This window comes from Dasypus novemcinctus, chromosome 1 (assembly GCF_030445035.2).
Source record: "Dasypus novemcinctus isolate mDasNov1 chromosome 1, mDasNov1.1.hap2, whole genome shotgun sequence".
In the NCBI taxonomy this organism is placed as follows: domain Eukaryota; kingdom Metazoa; phylum Chordata; class Mammalia; order Cingulata; family Dasypodidae; genus Dasypus; species Dasypus novemcinctus.
The window spans coordinates 49376861-49394653 of record NC_080673.1 but is presented as its reverse complement, the minus strand read 5'-3'; the positions used below and the strand labels follow the sequence as shown (position 1 = coordinate 49394653).

Here is a 17793-nt window from a genome sequence, read left to right as displayed (position 1 = left end):
TGATTAATAACTTCAGCTGGCTAAATTCTAATCTGAAGAAACTAAAGTTTGAACTGTCCAAGTTGGAAAGAGGCCAGTATCCTCCATTTTAACTCTGCCCCTGGCATGAGGGGAGGTGGGGTTGATTGAAAATCACAATGAAGGTAGGGATTGGCTTCTTTCCACCCAGGTTGGATTGCTGTCCTAATCTGGGCTTCAACCCTGCCTCCAGCAGGGAGGAATTTGGTGGGACATGCACCAGCCTCTCCAGGCAACTGCAGGTGCTTTTGGCCTGCACAGACTAGATTGTTTGATACCTGTGGTTCCATCCCCACCCCTGACAGGACAAGAGGGACAGTGTTCCCTAAGTCTCTCCAGACAAGTACAGACACTTTCGTCATGCATGGACTAGGTTGATGGACATTTCTGTGGCTCCATTCACACCCCTGACAGGGAAGGAGGAGGGACAGTGCTTCATCACCTTCTCCAGGCAATTGTAGTTGCTTTTGGGCCACATAGACAAGATTGTTGCACACACCTATGCCTATATCTCTGCCCTTGGCAGAGGAAGAGGAGGACAGGTGCTTTGTCACTCCATCTGGGAAACTGTGGTCAATTTTGACTAGCAAAACTTATCTTTTTAAGATAGCCAGAAGCATCTTATAAAGGAAGAACAAAGTTCGATGGCTTACTTCTGGACTTTAAATAATATTACCTAGCTACAGAGGTAAAATCAGCATAGTACTGGCATAAAGATAGGCACATAGACCAATGGAACTGAATTCATGGTTCAGAAACAGACCCTCACATCAATTGTCAAGTGATTTTTGACAAGGCTGTTAAGCCCACCCAACTGGGGCAGAACCATCTATTCAACAAGTGGTGTTGGAAGAACTGGATACCCATATCCAAAAGAAAGAAAGGAACTCTGTCTCACATTTTGTACAAAAATTAATTCAAAAAGGATTAAAGACATAAATATAAAAGCTAGAACCATAAAACTTCTAGAAGAAAATATAAAGAAACATTTTCAAGACCCATTGGTAAGTAGTGGTTACTTAAACCTTACACTGAAAGCACAAGCAATGAAAGAAAAAAATGGATAAATGGGACCATCTCAAACTTAAAACACTTTCATGCTTTCAAAGGACTTTGTGAAGATGAAAAGGCAACCCATTGAATGGGGAAAATATTTGGAAACCACATATCCAGTAAGGGTTTGATTTCCACGCTATAAAACAAGACCATACAACTCAATAATAAAAGGCAAGCAATCCAATTTAAAAATGGACAAAGACTTAAATAGATATTTATTCAAAGAGGAAATACAAATGGTAAAAGAGCACATGAAACAATGTTCAGTATTACCAGCTATTAGGGAAAGGCAAATCAAAACTATGAGATATCATCTCATACCTCTTAGAATGGCCATTATTGGAAAAAAACAACAGAAAACAATGAGTGCTAAAGAGAATGTGGAGAAATAGGAACACTCCGTCATTGCTGGTGGAAATGTAGAATGGTACAGTTGCCAAAAGATGGAAACAACCCAAGTGTCCATCAACCAATGAATGGCTAAACGAGATGTGGTATATACACACAATGGAATACTATTCAGGTATGAGAAGAAATGAAATCGGGACACAAATGATAACATGGACTAAACTTGAAGACATTATGCCAAGTGAAATATGCCAGAAACAAAAGGACAAATATTGTATGGTCTCACTAACATGAAGTAAATATGAAGAATAAACACATAGTGTTAAAAACTAGAGTATAGGTAACTAGGAGATAAGATGCAGACTGAGAAAGGATACTGACTCTTAAAATCCATAGAATTTTTAACTAGATTGCCTGTAAAAATATGGGTATGGATAGAATTGATGGTAACACATTATAGTGTGTATAACTAACACGGCAGATATACAAATGGGATTGTGGCTGAAAGAGATAGTCTAAGGATGTAAATATCAGTTGAAAGAAAGCTACAGAATGATTAACATAGTGAACCCAGAGGTGGATGAGGACTATATACAAATACAAGAATGTTCTTCTATGAACTAGAAGAAATATACGTCACTATTAAAAGGTGGTAAGAGTAGGGTGATGCAAGGGAAAAATACAATTAATGTAACTTACCGCTATAGTTAACAGCAATATTGTAATATTCATGCATCAATGTCAAAGAAGGTACTATATCAATGCTCAGCATCAATAATAGGAGGATATGGGATTTTTTCTTTTGTACTAAAGAAAAGGTTCAAAAATTTACGGATATGATGAGTCTACAACTCTGTGATGAAAGTGAAAGCCACTGAGTGCATACTTTGGATAGATTATACAAGGCATGGGACTTCATAACTGAATGAACGTGTGGTTAACAGTACAAATCTGTGAGTGTTCTCTCATGAACTATAACAAATGTACAATACTAATGCATGGTGTTAATAATAGGGGGTGTATGGAAAAAATATACCAAACGTAAGCTATGGACCATAATTAGTTGTAATAGTCTGATGATATTCTTTCAACAAATATTCCACAACAATGCACGATGTTGGTGGAGGGACATGTAAGGGAATTCAGCACATTAAGCTTGATTGTTTTGTAAGCTCAAAACTTCTCTAATAAAAATATCTATTAAAATTCTAAAAAGAATAAAAGAGGAGAGCCAGCAAGATGGTGGCAGAGTAAGGAGCTCCTAGAGTAAGCTCCTACTACAGGGCAGTTAGTAAACACCCAGAGCTCTCTGGAGCTAGCTGAAGCACCTATTGGGGGTTCCAGGAGGCCAGAAGAGAGTCCTGCGACGTCCATGGGGGAGTGGAAAGAGGAGACTGCCCATCTGCAGAGAAGACTCGTAAGTTGAGTGCTCCACGCCCCAGAGGCCAGTGCCCATCCTCCACTGGAGGCACAAACCACCTGCTGGAATTGATAGCTCCACTTCCCCAAAACAGGGGAGGAAGAGACAGTTGGGCACCAATTTCAGCTATGATGAGGAAATTCAGTGGGCTACAGTATAATCCTGAAAACAGCTAAGGTTTGAGCCTGTTCATGTCAGAAAGAGGCCAGGAGCCGCCACCTTAACTCTGCGCCTGGCACAAAGGGAAGAGGGGTGGACTGAGGATCCCAGTGCTGGTGGGGACTGGCTTCTTTCCATCCATGTCCCCTGCTCCCACCCTGCTTTTCGCTGTATTATGGCCCTTCTCGGCAGCAGCTTATGCTGCTGCCTCCCTCCGCCCCTCCTCCCAGCCACTGTTATCTTCCCCCTCCCAGCCGATCGCTGTTCTCCCCGCCTCATTTCAACCGCCCTCATCCCGTATCCGCCCCGGCACAACCTCCGAAACAACCCCCTCTGCCATCAATGGCTTACGTCATAAACCGCAGGTCCGCCCTTGCCTCTGCAGTCAATCCTCAGCTGCCCCGCGGACATGCCCCTCCCACAACCTCCCCGCCTCCACGAGACTATAAAACCCCATGTACTTCCCTAATAAAATCAGACCTGCGCATAGACCTCGTCTCCGTGGTTTTTCTTCCATCGAACCGCGCGTCCCCACCAAGCCTTGAGCCGCCCGCTGTCGCCCCAGTCCGGCCGTGGGCTCGGCCCGACTCCCGGCAGCGACCCGCCCGTGCGGCAGCGACCCGCCCGCGGTACCGCAGCGGCGGCCACACATCCAGATCATATTGCAGGTCTAGCTTAGGCCCCAGTGCCACCTCCAGCAGGAAGAAAGCTGTTGGGACCTGCACCAACCTCTCTGAGAAATTACCAGCCAAGCTGCAGGGGCCAGCTTATCCTACTCTGGTGGCATAAGCCACCCCAGGAGCTGCTCTGTGATGGGAATTGGAAGCTCCATTTCCCAGAAACAGGGGAGGAGTAGACAGTTGGCTGCCGATTTCAGCTGCTGATTGGGAGACTTGGCTGGCTAAGAGATAACCCTGGGAACAGCTGGAGTGAGAACCAGCCCAAGTCAGAAAGAGGCCAGTAGCCACCATTCTGACTCTGCCCCCAGCCTGAGGGGAAGCCGGGCTGACAGTTTCTTTCAGGCAGATCAGCCTGTAGCCTGCCTAGGCTTCACCCCACCTCTGGCGGGGAGGAGGCTGAGGAGCCCTGCACCAGCCTATACAAGTAACTGCAGGGAACTTTGGCTGGCATAGACTGAAAATCAGAAGTCTACCAGGGCAACTGCAGTCACCTTAGGACCCACACTGCATAGATTGTTGCTCACACCTGCAGCTCCATCACTGCCCCAGGTAGAGGAGAAAGGGATGTGAAGCTTCATCAGTCTCCCTGGGCAACTACAGTCTAGGCCTGCACATGGATTATTCCACTTAGCTGTGACTCTGTCCCTATCCCTGGCAAAGATGAAAGTTGGAAGAAGCTTCATTGGTCCCTGGTGCAATGAGGGCAGCTTGAGTCTCCACAGTTTACAGCACTAACTACATGCTTAGCTCCTACTGCATAACCAGCAAGGGAGAAACAATAGGAAGCCCTAAACTAGAGAGAAAAACTGTACCCAGAAAAAATACTCTAGTAAGCCAGATGGGAAGACACAAACAAAAAATTACAATCCACACCAAGAAACAGGAAGCTATGGCCCAGTTAAAGGAAGAAGATAAGCCTCCAGATGACATAAAGGAGTTGAGACAACTAATGATAGATGTTCAAACAAATCTCCTTAATAAATTCAATGAGATGGCTAAAGAGATTAAGGATATTAAGAAGACATTGGATGAGCACAAAGAAGAATTTGAAAGCATACATAAAAATAGCAGATCTTACGGGAATGAAAGGTGCAGTCAATGAAATTAAAAAAACATTGGGGGAAGCAGACTTGGCCCAATGGATAGGGCATCTGCCTACCACATGGGAGGTATGCGATTCAAACCCCGGGCCTCCTTGACCCATGTGGAGCTGGCCCATGCACAGTGCTGATGAGTGCATGGAGTGCCCTGCCATGCAGGGGTGTCTGCCGTGTAGGGGAGCCCTGTAAGGAGAATCGCTCAGCATGAAAGAAAGTGCAGCCTTTCTTTCACAAGAATGGCACCACACAAATGGAGAGCTGACACAACAAGATGACGCAACAAAAAGAAACACTGATAAGGGTAGAAGTGGTCATAGACGAACACACAGTGAGTGGACACAGAGAGCAGACAACTGGGGAGCGGGGAAGGGAAGAGAAATAAATAAAAAATAAATCTTAAAAAACAAACAAACATTGGAATCATATAATAGCAGATTTAAGGAGGCAGAAGAAAGGACTGGTGAGCTTGAAGAAATGGCCTCTGAAAGTGAACATACAAAAGAACAGATGAAGAAAAGAATGGAAATAATTGAACAATATCTCAGGGAACTAAATGACAGCAAAAGGTGTGCAAACATACATGTCATGGGTGTCCCAGAAGAAGAAGAGAAGGGAAAAGGGACAGAAGGAATATTTAAAGAAATAATGGTAGAAAATTTCCCAACTCTATTGAAGAACATAGATATCCCTGTCCAAAAGCACAACGTACTCCCATCCTGATGTTTAATGTATGCAGAAATTTTAATTAGCTTTACTGTAAAATTGTGGAAATGTATAGAGTGGATGGTAACACACAGTGAGTAACAGCTAGTTTTTAAATAGGGATGTGACTGAAAATGGTAGTCTAGTTATGTAAATGGCAATTGACAGAATGCTTGAGAATAATCTAGGAACTGGATAGCTCAGTAAACCAAGAGGTGGGTGAGAACTGTGGTTGATGGTACAGATGCAAGAGTGTCCTGTGTTAGTAGAACAAATGTATATCACTACTGCAGAGTGATGGGAATGTGGAGAAGCATGGGAAAAATACAGCTGGAGTGGCCTATGGACTGTGGTTAATAGTAATAATATAGTATTTTTGCATCTATGCAAAAGATGTACTGTGTTGCTGCTGAGGGAATATGGAAAATGTGAGCCAAATGTACACTATGGACATGGCAATAATCAGATGATATTATTTTATCTGTAGCAAGGTGTGTTGATGGAGGGGTATTGTTTGGGAATTCTTGCACATGTGTATGATTGTTTTTAATAAGTTTACAACTTCTGTCATAAAAAATATGTTTAAAAAATAATAATAGGGTGGGTTGGGGGAAAAACACACCAAATGTAAGATAAGAACTATGATTCGTAGTAAGATTTTGACAGTGTTCTTTCATAGTTTGTAACAAATGTCTCATAATGCAAAGTGTTGGTGGAGGGTTGATATATGGGACCCCTGTATCATGTTATGCATGTTTGCTTTGTAAGTTCACAACTTTTACTATACACTTAATTGTTTATGTATGTTCATATATAAATGATATAAAGATAATAGTAATCAGATTGGTTAGGGAAAAACACTTTGTTTAGTAGTAATATTTTGACAGTGCTCTTTAATCATTAGTTAAAAAGGTTTAAAAACAATGCAAGTTATTGGTGGTTGGGTGAGATGTTATATGTTTGTTTGATGTTATATATTTGGTTTTGAAAGTATACAACTATTATACATTTATTGTTTATGTATGTTTATGTATGAGTGATATATTTCAATACATTTTTTTTAAAAAGAATAAAAGAATAATATATCTAGGAATAAATTTAGCCATGGAGGTGAACGAATTGTGCACGGAGAACTACAAAATGTTGCTGAAAATTAAATACCTAAATGGAAAGATATTCCAAGTTCGGGATTAGAAGACTTAATATCATTAACATGCCAATACTACCCAAAGCAACTTACAGATTCAATGCAATCTCAATCAGAATGCCAAGAATCGTCTCCACAGCAATGAAAAGACCAAATTAATATGGAATTACAAGGGTCTCCAGAGAGCCTCGACAATGTTAAAAGAAGAACAAGGTTGTAGGGTTCACACTTCCCAATTTCAAAACTTACCACAAAGTTACAGAAGCTCAGTGTTACTGGCACAAATAAAGATATATAGACCAATGGAATAGAATTGAAAATCCAGAAATAAACCTTTCCATTGATGGCCAACTGATTTTCAAGAAGGCTGCCAAGAGCATTCAATGGGAGAAAGAATAGTCTCTGCAAGAAATGCTGCTGGGACATTTGGATATACATATGCAAAAAAATGAAGATGGAAGTCTACCTCACATTACAGACAAAATTAACTCAAAAAGAATCAGACATATATATAAGAGCCAAAACTATAAAATACCTAGAAGTTAACATAGGAGAAAATCTTCAGGACTTTGGATTTGGCAATGAATTCTTAGATATGATGGCAAAGCATGAGCTTACATAAATTTTACCTCATCAAAATTTAAAACTTTTGTGCACTGAAGGGCATTATCAAGAAAGTAAAAGATATTTGTAGAATGGGAAAATATAGTTGGAAATCAAAAATCATGCAGTATGTATAAAGAATTCCTACGACTCAACAACAAAATGTCAAATGACCCAATTAAGAAATGAGCAAAAGATTTAGATATTTTTTCAAATAAGGTATACAAATGGCCAATTAGTACATGAAAAGATCCTTAATATCCTTAGTCATTAGGGAAATGCTTATCAAAATGACAGTGAGATCCCACTTCATATCCATGAAGATGGTTAGTTAACAACTGAAAATAAGTGTCAGAGAGAATGAGGAGAAACTGGAATCCTCATGCACTGTGGGAATGTAAAATAGTATAGTCATAGTGGAAAGCAGTATGTTGGTTTCTCAAAAGGTTAAGTATAGAATTATCATATGATCCAGCAATTCCACTCCTAGATATATCCAAGGAATTGAAATAAAGGACTCAAACAGATACTTGTATACTTGTTTTCATAAGAGCATTATTCACAAAAGGTAGAAACACCTGAAGTGTCCATCAGCAGACAACCAAAATTGGACAAATACCCACAGTAGAATATTGTTTGTAATAAGAAGGAATGAAATTCTGAGAAATGCTATAACATAAATGAACCTTGAAAACATTATGCTAAGTAAAATAAGCAAGACACATAAAATTATGGTATGAATCCTCTTATATGGAATATCTAGAAATATCAAATTTGTAGAGACAGAAAGTAGATTAGTGATTACCAGGGAGTCGGGAAGGAGAAAGGGGAGGTTGTTGCTTTAGTGAGTACAGAGTGTTTGTAAATTTAGAAATTTAGAAATTTTGAAATTTAAAAAAGTGGAAGGAGAGAGCTACAGAGGAAGGCAAGTTAGAAGTATAGTGAGCCATTGGAGGAGGGGAAAAAGGAAATAAATGAGAGAAGGTGGACAGAAGAGAATTAGCCAGAAGAGAGTGCATAGGAGACAGTCTGCAGAGAAGACCAGAAAGTAGGTATGGAGGTGGGGGAGCAGAGAGAAAGGAGATGGAGACAGAAATATAGAGCATTAAAAAATCAAATACTTAAGAAAAGGCAACAGTTGTGCAAGTACTCTACACTGAAAACTATAAAACATTATGAATAGTAAAAGACCTACATAAATGGAAGGATATGCTGTATCCTTTGAGACTGCCTCATGGCACTCAATCCATGAGATTGATCCAATGTCAAAGAAGGAGTTTCCTGTACTGGTCAGGGTTATCAATCCTAATGAAAAACAGGCTTCTCTTCCACCACGAGAACAGAGAGGTCTATGATGGGAACACGGATTCTCCGGTGATTTCTCAGTTCTTCCTTGCCCAATAGTAAAATGCAAAGGAGCCAGGATAAGGCAAGATAACCATGGATGCAGATCTGTAGGTATGAAGGTTTGGGTCATTCCATCAAGTAAGAAACCCCTAAGAGCTAAAGTGCTGGCACGTGGTAGATTCTGTTTGTGCTCTGCCTTTACTGGGCTGGGGCAGCCATTCACCAGCTAGTCATGTTGGCTGCATCCTTCTCCAGAGAATTGTTCTGGGTTGAATGGGACCTCCCTGCCTGGGGGCATATGCTCCCCTGGGACAACCTGCAATTAATAACCAATGGACAATGTAAAAAAAAAAAAATCCTCTCCACCTCTACCTTGCCCCCCATTTGGACCAATTCTATGGTGAAATTCCTATTCCAGAGCTCCCTGTGGAACTCCCCGGGGAATCAGGCTGATATTCCAGCTAATATTCATCCTTAATAAGTTTTCTTTCCCTGCCTTCTCCTGCTTCCCTCACTCTCCTTTACCTGAAACTATTCCTCAATAAATCAGTCGCCCAGGAATCTGTCTCAGGCTCTGCTCACAGGAAACCTGGCCTAGACAGGAAACCTTCCCTAGAGCGAAACTGAAAGGCAAAGTAGGAGAAAAGGGACTTCCCTCTTAGTTTACTGTTCCTGTTAGCATCAGCCTGGCAAGGACTCCTTGCCCTGTCAGGGGCAATTGGTTCCAGTCTCCAGCTTTCTGCCAGCACCTTTCTGCCAGGATCAGCTTCACTTCACCATCTTAGAGGTACAGCAGGACAACAACCCCTTCTTCACAGTTCCACGGGGACTATCCAATAGGCACCGAGGGTCTATTAATCCCAACTCGTCTCATTCCCAACTCCCTAGGAACGGGGGCAGCTCCTGCAGGTACTATCTCTGTTTTACTTCAGTCTTCCCTTTTTGCGTTTTCTACTCCTTGACATCTGTTTAACCAATTCCTTATGTTTAATTCCCTCTGTGGAAAATCTAGCAGTTTCTTTATTTCTGACAGGACGCTGGCTGATAAACATCCCGGTCAGAGTAAAAGCCAAAGTCCTTACCATAGTTCACAATATTCCTTACAACCTGGGATCCTAGCTACTTCTCTGGCCTCATTTCTTGCCATTTTCTGTCACCCAGCCACAACGGCCTCCTTGCTAGTCCTTGAAGCTACTGGGCATGCTTACTTTTTGGTCTCTGACTTGCTGGTTCCTATACTTGCAGACATTCACTTGCATGTACCTTGCTGTTTCGAGTCTCTGCCCATTTATTATTTCTCTCAACCCCTGCACTATCTTTGCCCATCACCCCTTTTCTCCACAGCATGTTTCCCCATCTGACATACTCTATATCTATACATTTTCTGTCTTACCCATCAGAACACAAGCTCTAGGATATAACAAGTATTGTTTAGCGCTCTGTCTCCAGTGCCCAGAAGAGAATCTAGAACCCAGCAGATGTTCCATAACTGTTGAAAGAAGGATTTAATAAATGTAGAAAACCCTGACCAGCAGCCCTATTAGTATGCCAGTATATCTGAACAATAATAGATCTTTACTTTTTAAAAGATGTTTATTTATTCTCTGGCTTTGTTGGCTGGCCTTCATCTTTGGAATCACACTTTAGTAGCAATGTTTCCTGAATATCCTTAGTGGTAGTATACTTTAAATTGCATATTCCCATCTATTTTAAAATTTAGAAATTTTACAATGCACAAATTTCCTCCATTTTAAACCTTTAAAGAATATCAACCAAACAAGACTGGCCAGTTGGTAGCATTTATTAAGCCAGTCAGTCATTGTACCCTGGGACTGAGCTACACTCTTTACTGGGGTGACCAAAGAAGAACAAAATGTGATTCCTGCCCTCATGGAGCTTACAAGTCTCATAAATATTCCACTTCCACATATGCAAAATCTGATAATTACAGACAATGTACAAATGAAAATAAATAAAATACAGCACATACATGCTAGTTAGGTGAGGAGCAATGGCTGATGAAGGGTCACTCAAATTAGAATAATTCCTCAAAGAAGTTGAGTATTGGGCCAGGATTTAAAGAAAGAAACAAAGGTCAAGGAGGACAAGGTAGGAAAGAAGAAACAGTACTTGCAAAAGCAAAAGTAAATTACAAAGATACGAATATAACTTCATTAATTACCTGGAGTCCAGAACTACAAAACTATGAATTTGGCCTTTGGCCTCTTCCTTCTCAGTTATCTACTTTATTCTGTAATTTCCTAGAAATGAACTATATTTTATTCTGAACTTAAATGATTCTTTATTGTACAGGGCAGGATAGAGTCACTTCATAATCCTCAAGTCTCAACTAAAATATTATTTCCTCAAAAAGGCTTTCTCCAGTCACTTATTCTGAAATAGATCTGTCTCATTATTTTACAACATTAATTTTCTTTCAAAGCTCTTACCATAATTTTAACTTGTGACTTTATCATCTGTCTTCCTTCCTAGATTATTAACTATCTAGGACAAGGTGTTCATAGGTATTTTTCATCACTGTTTAGCACAGTGCCTGGCACTTTATATTTGTTGAAATGGAATTAAATAGTACATATTTCTGTGAGGCCAGAAATCCATACATAAAACTGATTCCAACCCTCGAAATAACGTTATTTTAAACATCTACCACATTTAATTTGTTCTAATTCCGATACACAGAAAGGTATAGCCATATAATTATACACACAAGTCATATACATGGTAATATTTTAAGCTTTATCTATTCGGTTCATTTCAATGTGGGTCAAATATTTCAACTTTTATAATAAACCTAATTTGCTCATGAGAATCTATAATTCATCTGAAAAAAGGAACATAACTCTGACTAGACGTGGGTACTTTGGTATAAATGAGAAAAGATACCAGGCCTTCTTGGTAGATATGGCCATGCACCAATATATGCTGCTTGGTGAACGGAGCCTGGGCATGATTTCAGCTCTCGCTTGCTACCTCAGCTACGTGCTCTTGTACAGGGCACAACCCATGTGTAGGGAGCAGTCCTAGAGGCGTGAGCAGAAGATGGCCGGCTGGCCACTCTGTGCAACTTGCTTTCTTCCTGAAAGGACCTGTTTCATTTGTTTTGACACATTTGGTTGGATAAGGGTCCCTTCTTTTTTCTCACCACTACTGATGATATAGTTGAAAAGGGAGATCTCCCTGAGACCATTTTTCTTGTTCAGGTGGGTATAGCTGTGCTTTCCTGCTGAAGTTTCCAAGTTGGCTTTCTAGGTTTATTTTTAGGACATGGCACAATGTTGATTCTTGAGTCCTATGGAATTATGCTTTTAATCTGGTTGTAGATGATATTTGCAATTTTCACTCTGGAAAAAACAAATCAGAAATTAGTTTACTTGTAAAACACTGCTTATTTAGACTATTTAGAAATCATGTCAGTGGCACTAAGACTAAGTGTCTCATAAATGACCGAATTTATTGAATTTCATGACTAACGGTGATGGGATCAATTCTAGATCCCATGTAAAAGAAAAAACAAGCATGTTTCATTTCAGTAATCTTTCATAAACTCTCTATACCTTGAAATTTGGGTTCATAGGTTATAAAAGCTATGTGATTTTTTTAAAACCAAAATTAATTTACCTTCAATTGCTCCTAGTCTTGAAGTACAAATAATAAAAAAGGCCTATTCTAACACTACTAATAAGAATTTATCACTTAGAGTGGAAGATCAAACCACTGAAAGATAATTTTAAAGGATTTTTATTTTGGAAAATGAACATAAAACTGGTATTTGTGAATAAAACTTTGATAGTGGCAAGCACTCTAGATTGGGCTCCTGGGTCATGGTTTTAAAACTACCTGTTTAGATGAGCTTGTGTGAGTGATTTCACCTAGATAGGTTTCATCTCCGAGTCTATTAAATGAGAGAATTTAAAATCTTAAAGTCCTTACGGTTCCATGATTCATTCTATATTAAAAGTCCTCAAAGGAAGAAAAATGTCAAGATAAAACTGCCTGTGGGATCCAAGTAATGTTTATAATCACATGTAGGCAAAAGTCCTGTGTATACAACAGTCCGTGGGAGAAATGTTAAGTATGTCATCAGGGTCCTTACTTTGAGCTCAGGCCTGGGCCAAATATCCCAGAAGATTCTCTTCAGTTATTCTCTTCTGGAAAAAACCTAGTTCCTCTGATAATTCAGGACCCAGGAAAGTAAATGTGCCACTGCGACCACTAATTAATCTGCCACCCATCTCCACCACCAATTTACACATTAGCTGGGAGAAATCTATGCCCTAGAAGTGAAGCAAATCCAAATATGGCGAACATTCCTCCCTTGCCAAAAATGGGATAATTGCCTTATCTCTTCATCAAATCCATCGACCAGGAATTCAACTCCCCCATTAAATATTTAAGTAGGAAAAAGGCACATTTTTGGTGCTGATGCCAACTTGCCAGGATCCAGTAAATGTCAAATCTCTGCTCTTGATAACGTGTAAATCCTTCCAGAAACATTTCCTTTACTCAAACTTTGTCTAGCTGAGAGAAAGGTTAGTGGACTTGTGTCCACGGGGATGTATATAGGGCATCGCGCTCTAAACGCAGCAAACCTGCCTTTAATTCTTACTCCTGAACTAACACTGCTGTACGCAGACCACCCGGGATTTCTCCTCGGGAATCCCCGCCCCCCACTCGTATAAAATCAACGTAATTCCACCAGCAGCTTCCCCTCCTTCCCAGCGGAGGTGGAACCTGCACAGCGGGAGAGATGCCCCCGGGGTCCTGCTCGGCTCGGGGACACAGGTGGGGCGCTCCCAAGGGGCGTCCGGGGCTGACCCGCCGGAGCGCAGTCAATCCCTGGGCTCGGCCTGCTCCCCGACGAGCCACACTAGCGTTTGCGCTCCTTCAGGAGCTTGCAGGATCTTGGGCGGGATGGGCACCTCTTCTCGGAACGGTCTCCGAATTATACAGCCTACTCAGTGACCAGCAGCAGCAGCAGCATCTGGGCTTTCCCACCGCCTCTAAATCAGACCCCAAGGAAGATCTTTGAACACTGGGCTTCTCCCTGAAAATCGCTGGGGAACCGGGGGGAATCGGGCGGGAAAGGAAAGGGAAAGGGGCCGAAAAGCTCCCTGCCGCCTCTCCAGCCCACTTGGTTAATCCCCGCCCGCGGCCACACTCCTGCTTCCCGGGGGCGGGGGGCGGGCCCGTGGCCGCGTGGGGGAGGCCCCGGGGCGGCCCCTCCCTCCCCACCCCCCGCGGCCCACTCTTACTCACTTTCTCCTGTAGCCGCCGCTGCCTTTAGCCCCGGGCCAGGGCGCAGGGGCTGCGGACCAGAGAGGAGAGCCGGCCGGCTGCTGCCCCTCTGCACCCCTGAATCTCCCAGTCCTGCACTCGCCCTAGGCCGGCCGGGATGGGGAAGCAGGGTCGTGGAGGCCCCCCGCCCCGGCGCCGCCGAGAAGCGGGCGCGCCGCGCTGCGCGCCCTCGGGGCCGTCGCAGCGGGGCTCGGGCTCGGCCGGGCCCTCCCCCTCCCCCTCGGCCGCGGTCCCCCTCCCTCAACCCGGAGGCCCCTGGAGCGCGGCGGGGGGGGAAAGCTCCCGCCCGGCCCGCCCCTTCCCCCCCAGCCAGGGCGTGGGCGAGCGGAGAAGCTGTGACGTCAAGGGGCGCGCGGTGGCAGCACCTCCCCGCGCGCTAGTTAAAAAGAAGAAGAAAAGAGGGAACGAAACATGAGAGGCTGCGTGAGGAGCTGCAGCCGCCGGCAGAGGAGACCTCAGCATCATCTGGAGCCCTGCGCTGCCCCAGCCTCCGCCTGCCCCGCCGCCGCCGCGATTTCTGTTCCTGCTACTGTTTCACCTAAACAACTCCCGTTACACGGACAAGTGAACCTCTGTGGCCGTCTTCTCCTCCTCTGCCAACTCCTCCTCCTCCCACTTCTCAGCCGCACCAGAAAGCCCCTAGCCCAGCTGACACTGGCACGCCTGCAAACTGTGTCATCCGCACAACTTTATCAGACTTCGGGCTCCCGACAGTCGTTGGACCCATCGCCTCGTCTTTTATTTTTTGCAAAGTTGCATCTCTCTACATATTTTCGCCCCCGCCACCTCCCTTGGCCTCTCGAGTGCCCTGCCGCCCCGCAGCCTCTTCCTGGAGCTGCGCCCTAGTGCCCCTGCTGGGCAGTGGCGCCCACCCCCACCCCACCCCCCCATCCTCCCGCGCCCTGCCTCTGCCGTCCGGGCAGAAGATGCTGAAGATGCTCTCCTTTAAGCTGCTGCTGCTGGCCGTGGCTCTGGGCTTCTTTGAAGGGGATGCTAAGTTTGGGGAAAGAAACGAAGGGAGCGGAGCGAGGAGGAGAAGGTGCCTGAATGGGAACCCCCCGAAGCGGCTGAAAAGGAGAGACAGGCGGATGATGTCCCAGCTGGATCCGCTGAGTGGGGGAGAGATGCTGTGCGGCGGCTTCTATCCTCGGCTGTCCTGCTGCCTGCGGAATGACAGCCCGGGGCTGGGGCGCGTGGATAACAAGGTAGGCACCCACCGGCCTCCCGGCGCGAACTTGGCAGACGGGCTGGGTGGGGCGCCGTGTGGCCCTGACAGTGGAGGTCGTTGTAAGGAGGGCAAAAACTTGCTTGAGGAGTTCTTTTCGCTAACTTTTCCAGATTCTGTTGTGTGTTGCTCTGAGGTGCGCAGATAATTCTCCCACCCGCGAAGTCCGCGGTCAGGATGCTGTGCAAACCGCCTGTCTCAGAAAAAGAGACGCTTCTGGTGGTACCCGCGTCCCGGACTGGGAAAGCGTTTTTAAAGAATCGCGGTTAACAGTGGGTTGGAGGTCGCGTCTGGCATTGGCTGCGGAGAAACTGTAAATTAAGGTGACTGTGGTTTCTGGTTTATTTCTCCAGGGTGTATATATATATATATTTGTGCAGTTTTCTCCACGTGCTCACTTAAGAAGAAGATTGAATAGTAAAGGATGTCGAAGCATGGTTGGGTTGTGATCCTCGGCCCCGTCAGACGGGGGTATTTTGCATGTACAATAGTTAAACCAGAGAACAGGACCGCCTGGTATTCCAGTTAAGAACATGAAAAACTGGCAAAAGATTTTACTGGGGCGTATTTATCACATAAACTGAGACGATTCCCCGTCATTTTATAACTTGATAAACCCAGGTTTACGATGGTGAATTGCGTAGAAAGCTCTTCTCTAGAAACTTGTTTTAGGAGCATTGCACTTCTATTTTCCTTGCGCTAATAAAATTAAACAAGTATGAAAATCGACTTGTTGGAGTAAAGCGACATGCTTATTTTTTTATTTTGCAACATCTTTTTTGCCCTGGGATGCAGTAATGCGTGCTATCTACTGTACTCCAGAGAAAGAACGCGGGATCACGTCATTAACAATCGCTGCACGTGAAATAAACAGTCAGGTGTCTTTGCTCCCCCTCCCTCTCCCCATTTTAGGTTTAATTAAGAATTCCTCTGTTACAACACTGCAGTTGTCAAGGTCTGAGAGTCTCTTGGAAAACTTGTGCTTCAGTCTTGCTGGCCCAGGCATTAAAAAAAAAAAAAAAAAAGCCCAGGCTGAATCTAATTTTTATGCTCAGTTCACGGTAGATTTCACTCTATTCTCATGTAAACAGCTTCTACGAATCAACATATGTGTCTGGGTGGTATCTCTCACTTTGTTTTGTAAGAAAAAGCCATATTGCATCATTTAATTTGCTCAAGTCATGCAAATAGGAAAAAATCAATAGGACAAAAAGGGGTCGACTTATCCTCCTCCCCACTAAACTGCTGCCCACACACAGAGTCCTGTTGCTTATGGCAAAAGAATAACAACAACACCATTGTGTTTGTTAGTTGGTTCACTAATGGGTGAAACTAGAGAACATCATTCTCTTTCAGTCCCCAGCTCTGTCCAAATGTTCCTGCCTTTTGAGTGAGCATTTGTCCAACTCCCTCTATTCCCAGATGAGTGAGAACTGTCTTGCTGCAGGTTTTCAGCTGCAACTCTCTTTATTCTTACCATATGCAGCAGTAGTGTGAGATTCAGAGAGCAGATATTCCAACATTTTATTCAAAACAATGTCATTAAGCTCCTGTGTTGCAACTGAATTACATTTCAAAAAGCAACATTCAAATGATCTTACCAGGAAAGCAAAAGAACCAGGAAATTCAAAAAGAGTTTAGAAATATTTGCCATTAACTCTTCCTGTGTGCATTGTACACTATGAGTATACCAATGATCTGGAAACCCCTGTAATACTGAGCTCTTCCAGGAACACGAGGAATGAAAACTTTGTTCCTAACTTAATCTAGCTGGGAGTTGGTGGTGGGGGTGGAACTAGAAGTTTATAGCCCTTAAGAAAAATTATATATATATATATATTTTGTTGTTGTTGTTGTTAAGAAATCTGTCTTTAGGAAGCAATCTGCCATGTTAGGTAGCTACATTCCTTTCTGTTTTAAATGTTTCTAATGTCCAGACCCCTACTCATTTGGAAAGTGTGTCTAAATTCAAGTTGCTGCACTAGAATACTTTGCTCATTCCATTACAAGTGGTTCATAAATCAACAATACTCAAATTGTCCAAAATAGAGATTTGATATAGCTCTGCATATGTAATCTTGACCTATGTTAGTTCTCAAGTTTTAATAGTTTTTAAAACATGTTATTTTATAATAAACTTCAATGTTACCCCTTTTTCCCCTAAGCCTTCTTGGCTTATAATATATGTCAGGTTCTCATTTCCTAATGTGTGTACAGAGGAGATGATGGCTTTTTGAAAGGGCTCTTTTTTGTTTATGAAAAAATATTTCCCCCAGAAAGATTTCTGCAACTTTTCAAGAGACTTAAGTAGTAGTTTTTCCCTAAGGAAAGAAATTTCATAGTCAAATACCATGGCAGTAGCAAACAAGGTAGGAATATTGAGCATGCTCATCTGTGCAATTAAATCTAGTTTCTGGATTTAAATTTTCTTTGATGAACTTGCACTGAGTTCAAATTTTTAGCCATGGTATTACGCTTTTTATTTTAATTTTTGTATATTTTTACAATTTTGTATATTATCATTACAAGATTAACTACTATTACAAATAAATACTGCCAAAATTGGGAAGTTATATTGACTTGGCATTCTTTTTGCAGCTACTAATTACAGCATACCAAATTGAATCCACAGCCAACTGAAGTAGCCCCGTTTCTAAAACTTAACTTGTAGC

General features: G+C 42.9%; 1 protein-coding gene and 1 long non-coding RNA gene across 5 annotated transcripts in view; one reads left to right on the top strand and one right to left on the bottom strand.

Moving 5' to 3' along the window:
* Positions 1-10154: 10154 nt before the first annotated feature.
* Positions 10155-14094, bottom strand: LOC111763686 (uncharacterized). The gene is made up of 2 exons (XR_002796511.2): positions 13858-14094; positions 10155-11942 (listed from the first exon to the last, which is right to left on the bottom strand). It is a non-coding gene; the product is annotated as an uncharacterized lncRNA (long non-coding RNA).
* Positions 14095-14214: 120 nt separating this feature from the next.
* Positions 14215-17793, top strand: part of HHIP (hedgehog interacting protein) — a 93999-nt gene continuing 90420 nt past the window's right edge. For all 4 annotated transcript variants that reach the window (XM_004456520.5, XM_058286081.2, XM_004456521.5 and 1 more), the window contains exon 1: positions 14215-15101. In XM_004456520.5, the coding sequence (XP_004456577.1) occupies positions 14823-15101 (279 nt within the window). In that variant the 5' untranslated portion in view covers positions 14215-14822. The remainder of the gene's footprint in view (positions 15102-17793) is intronic.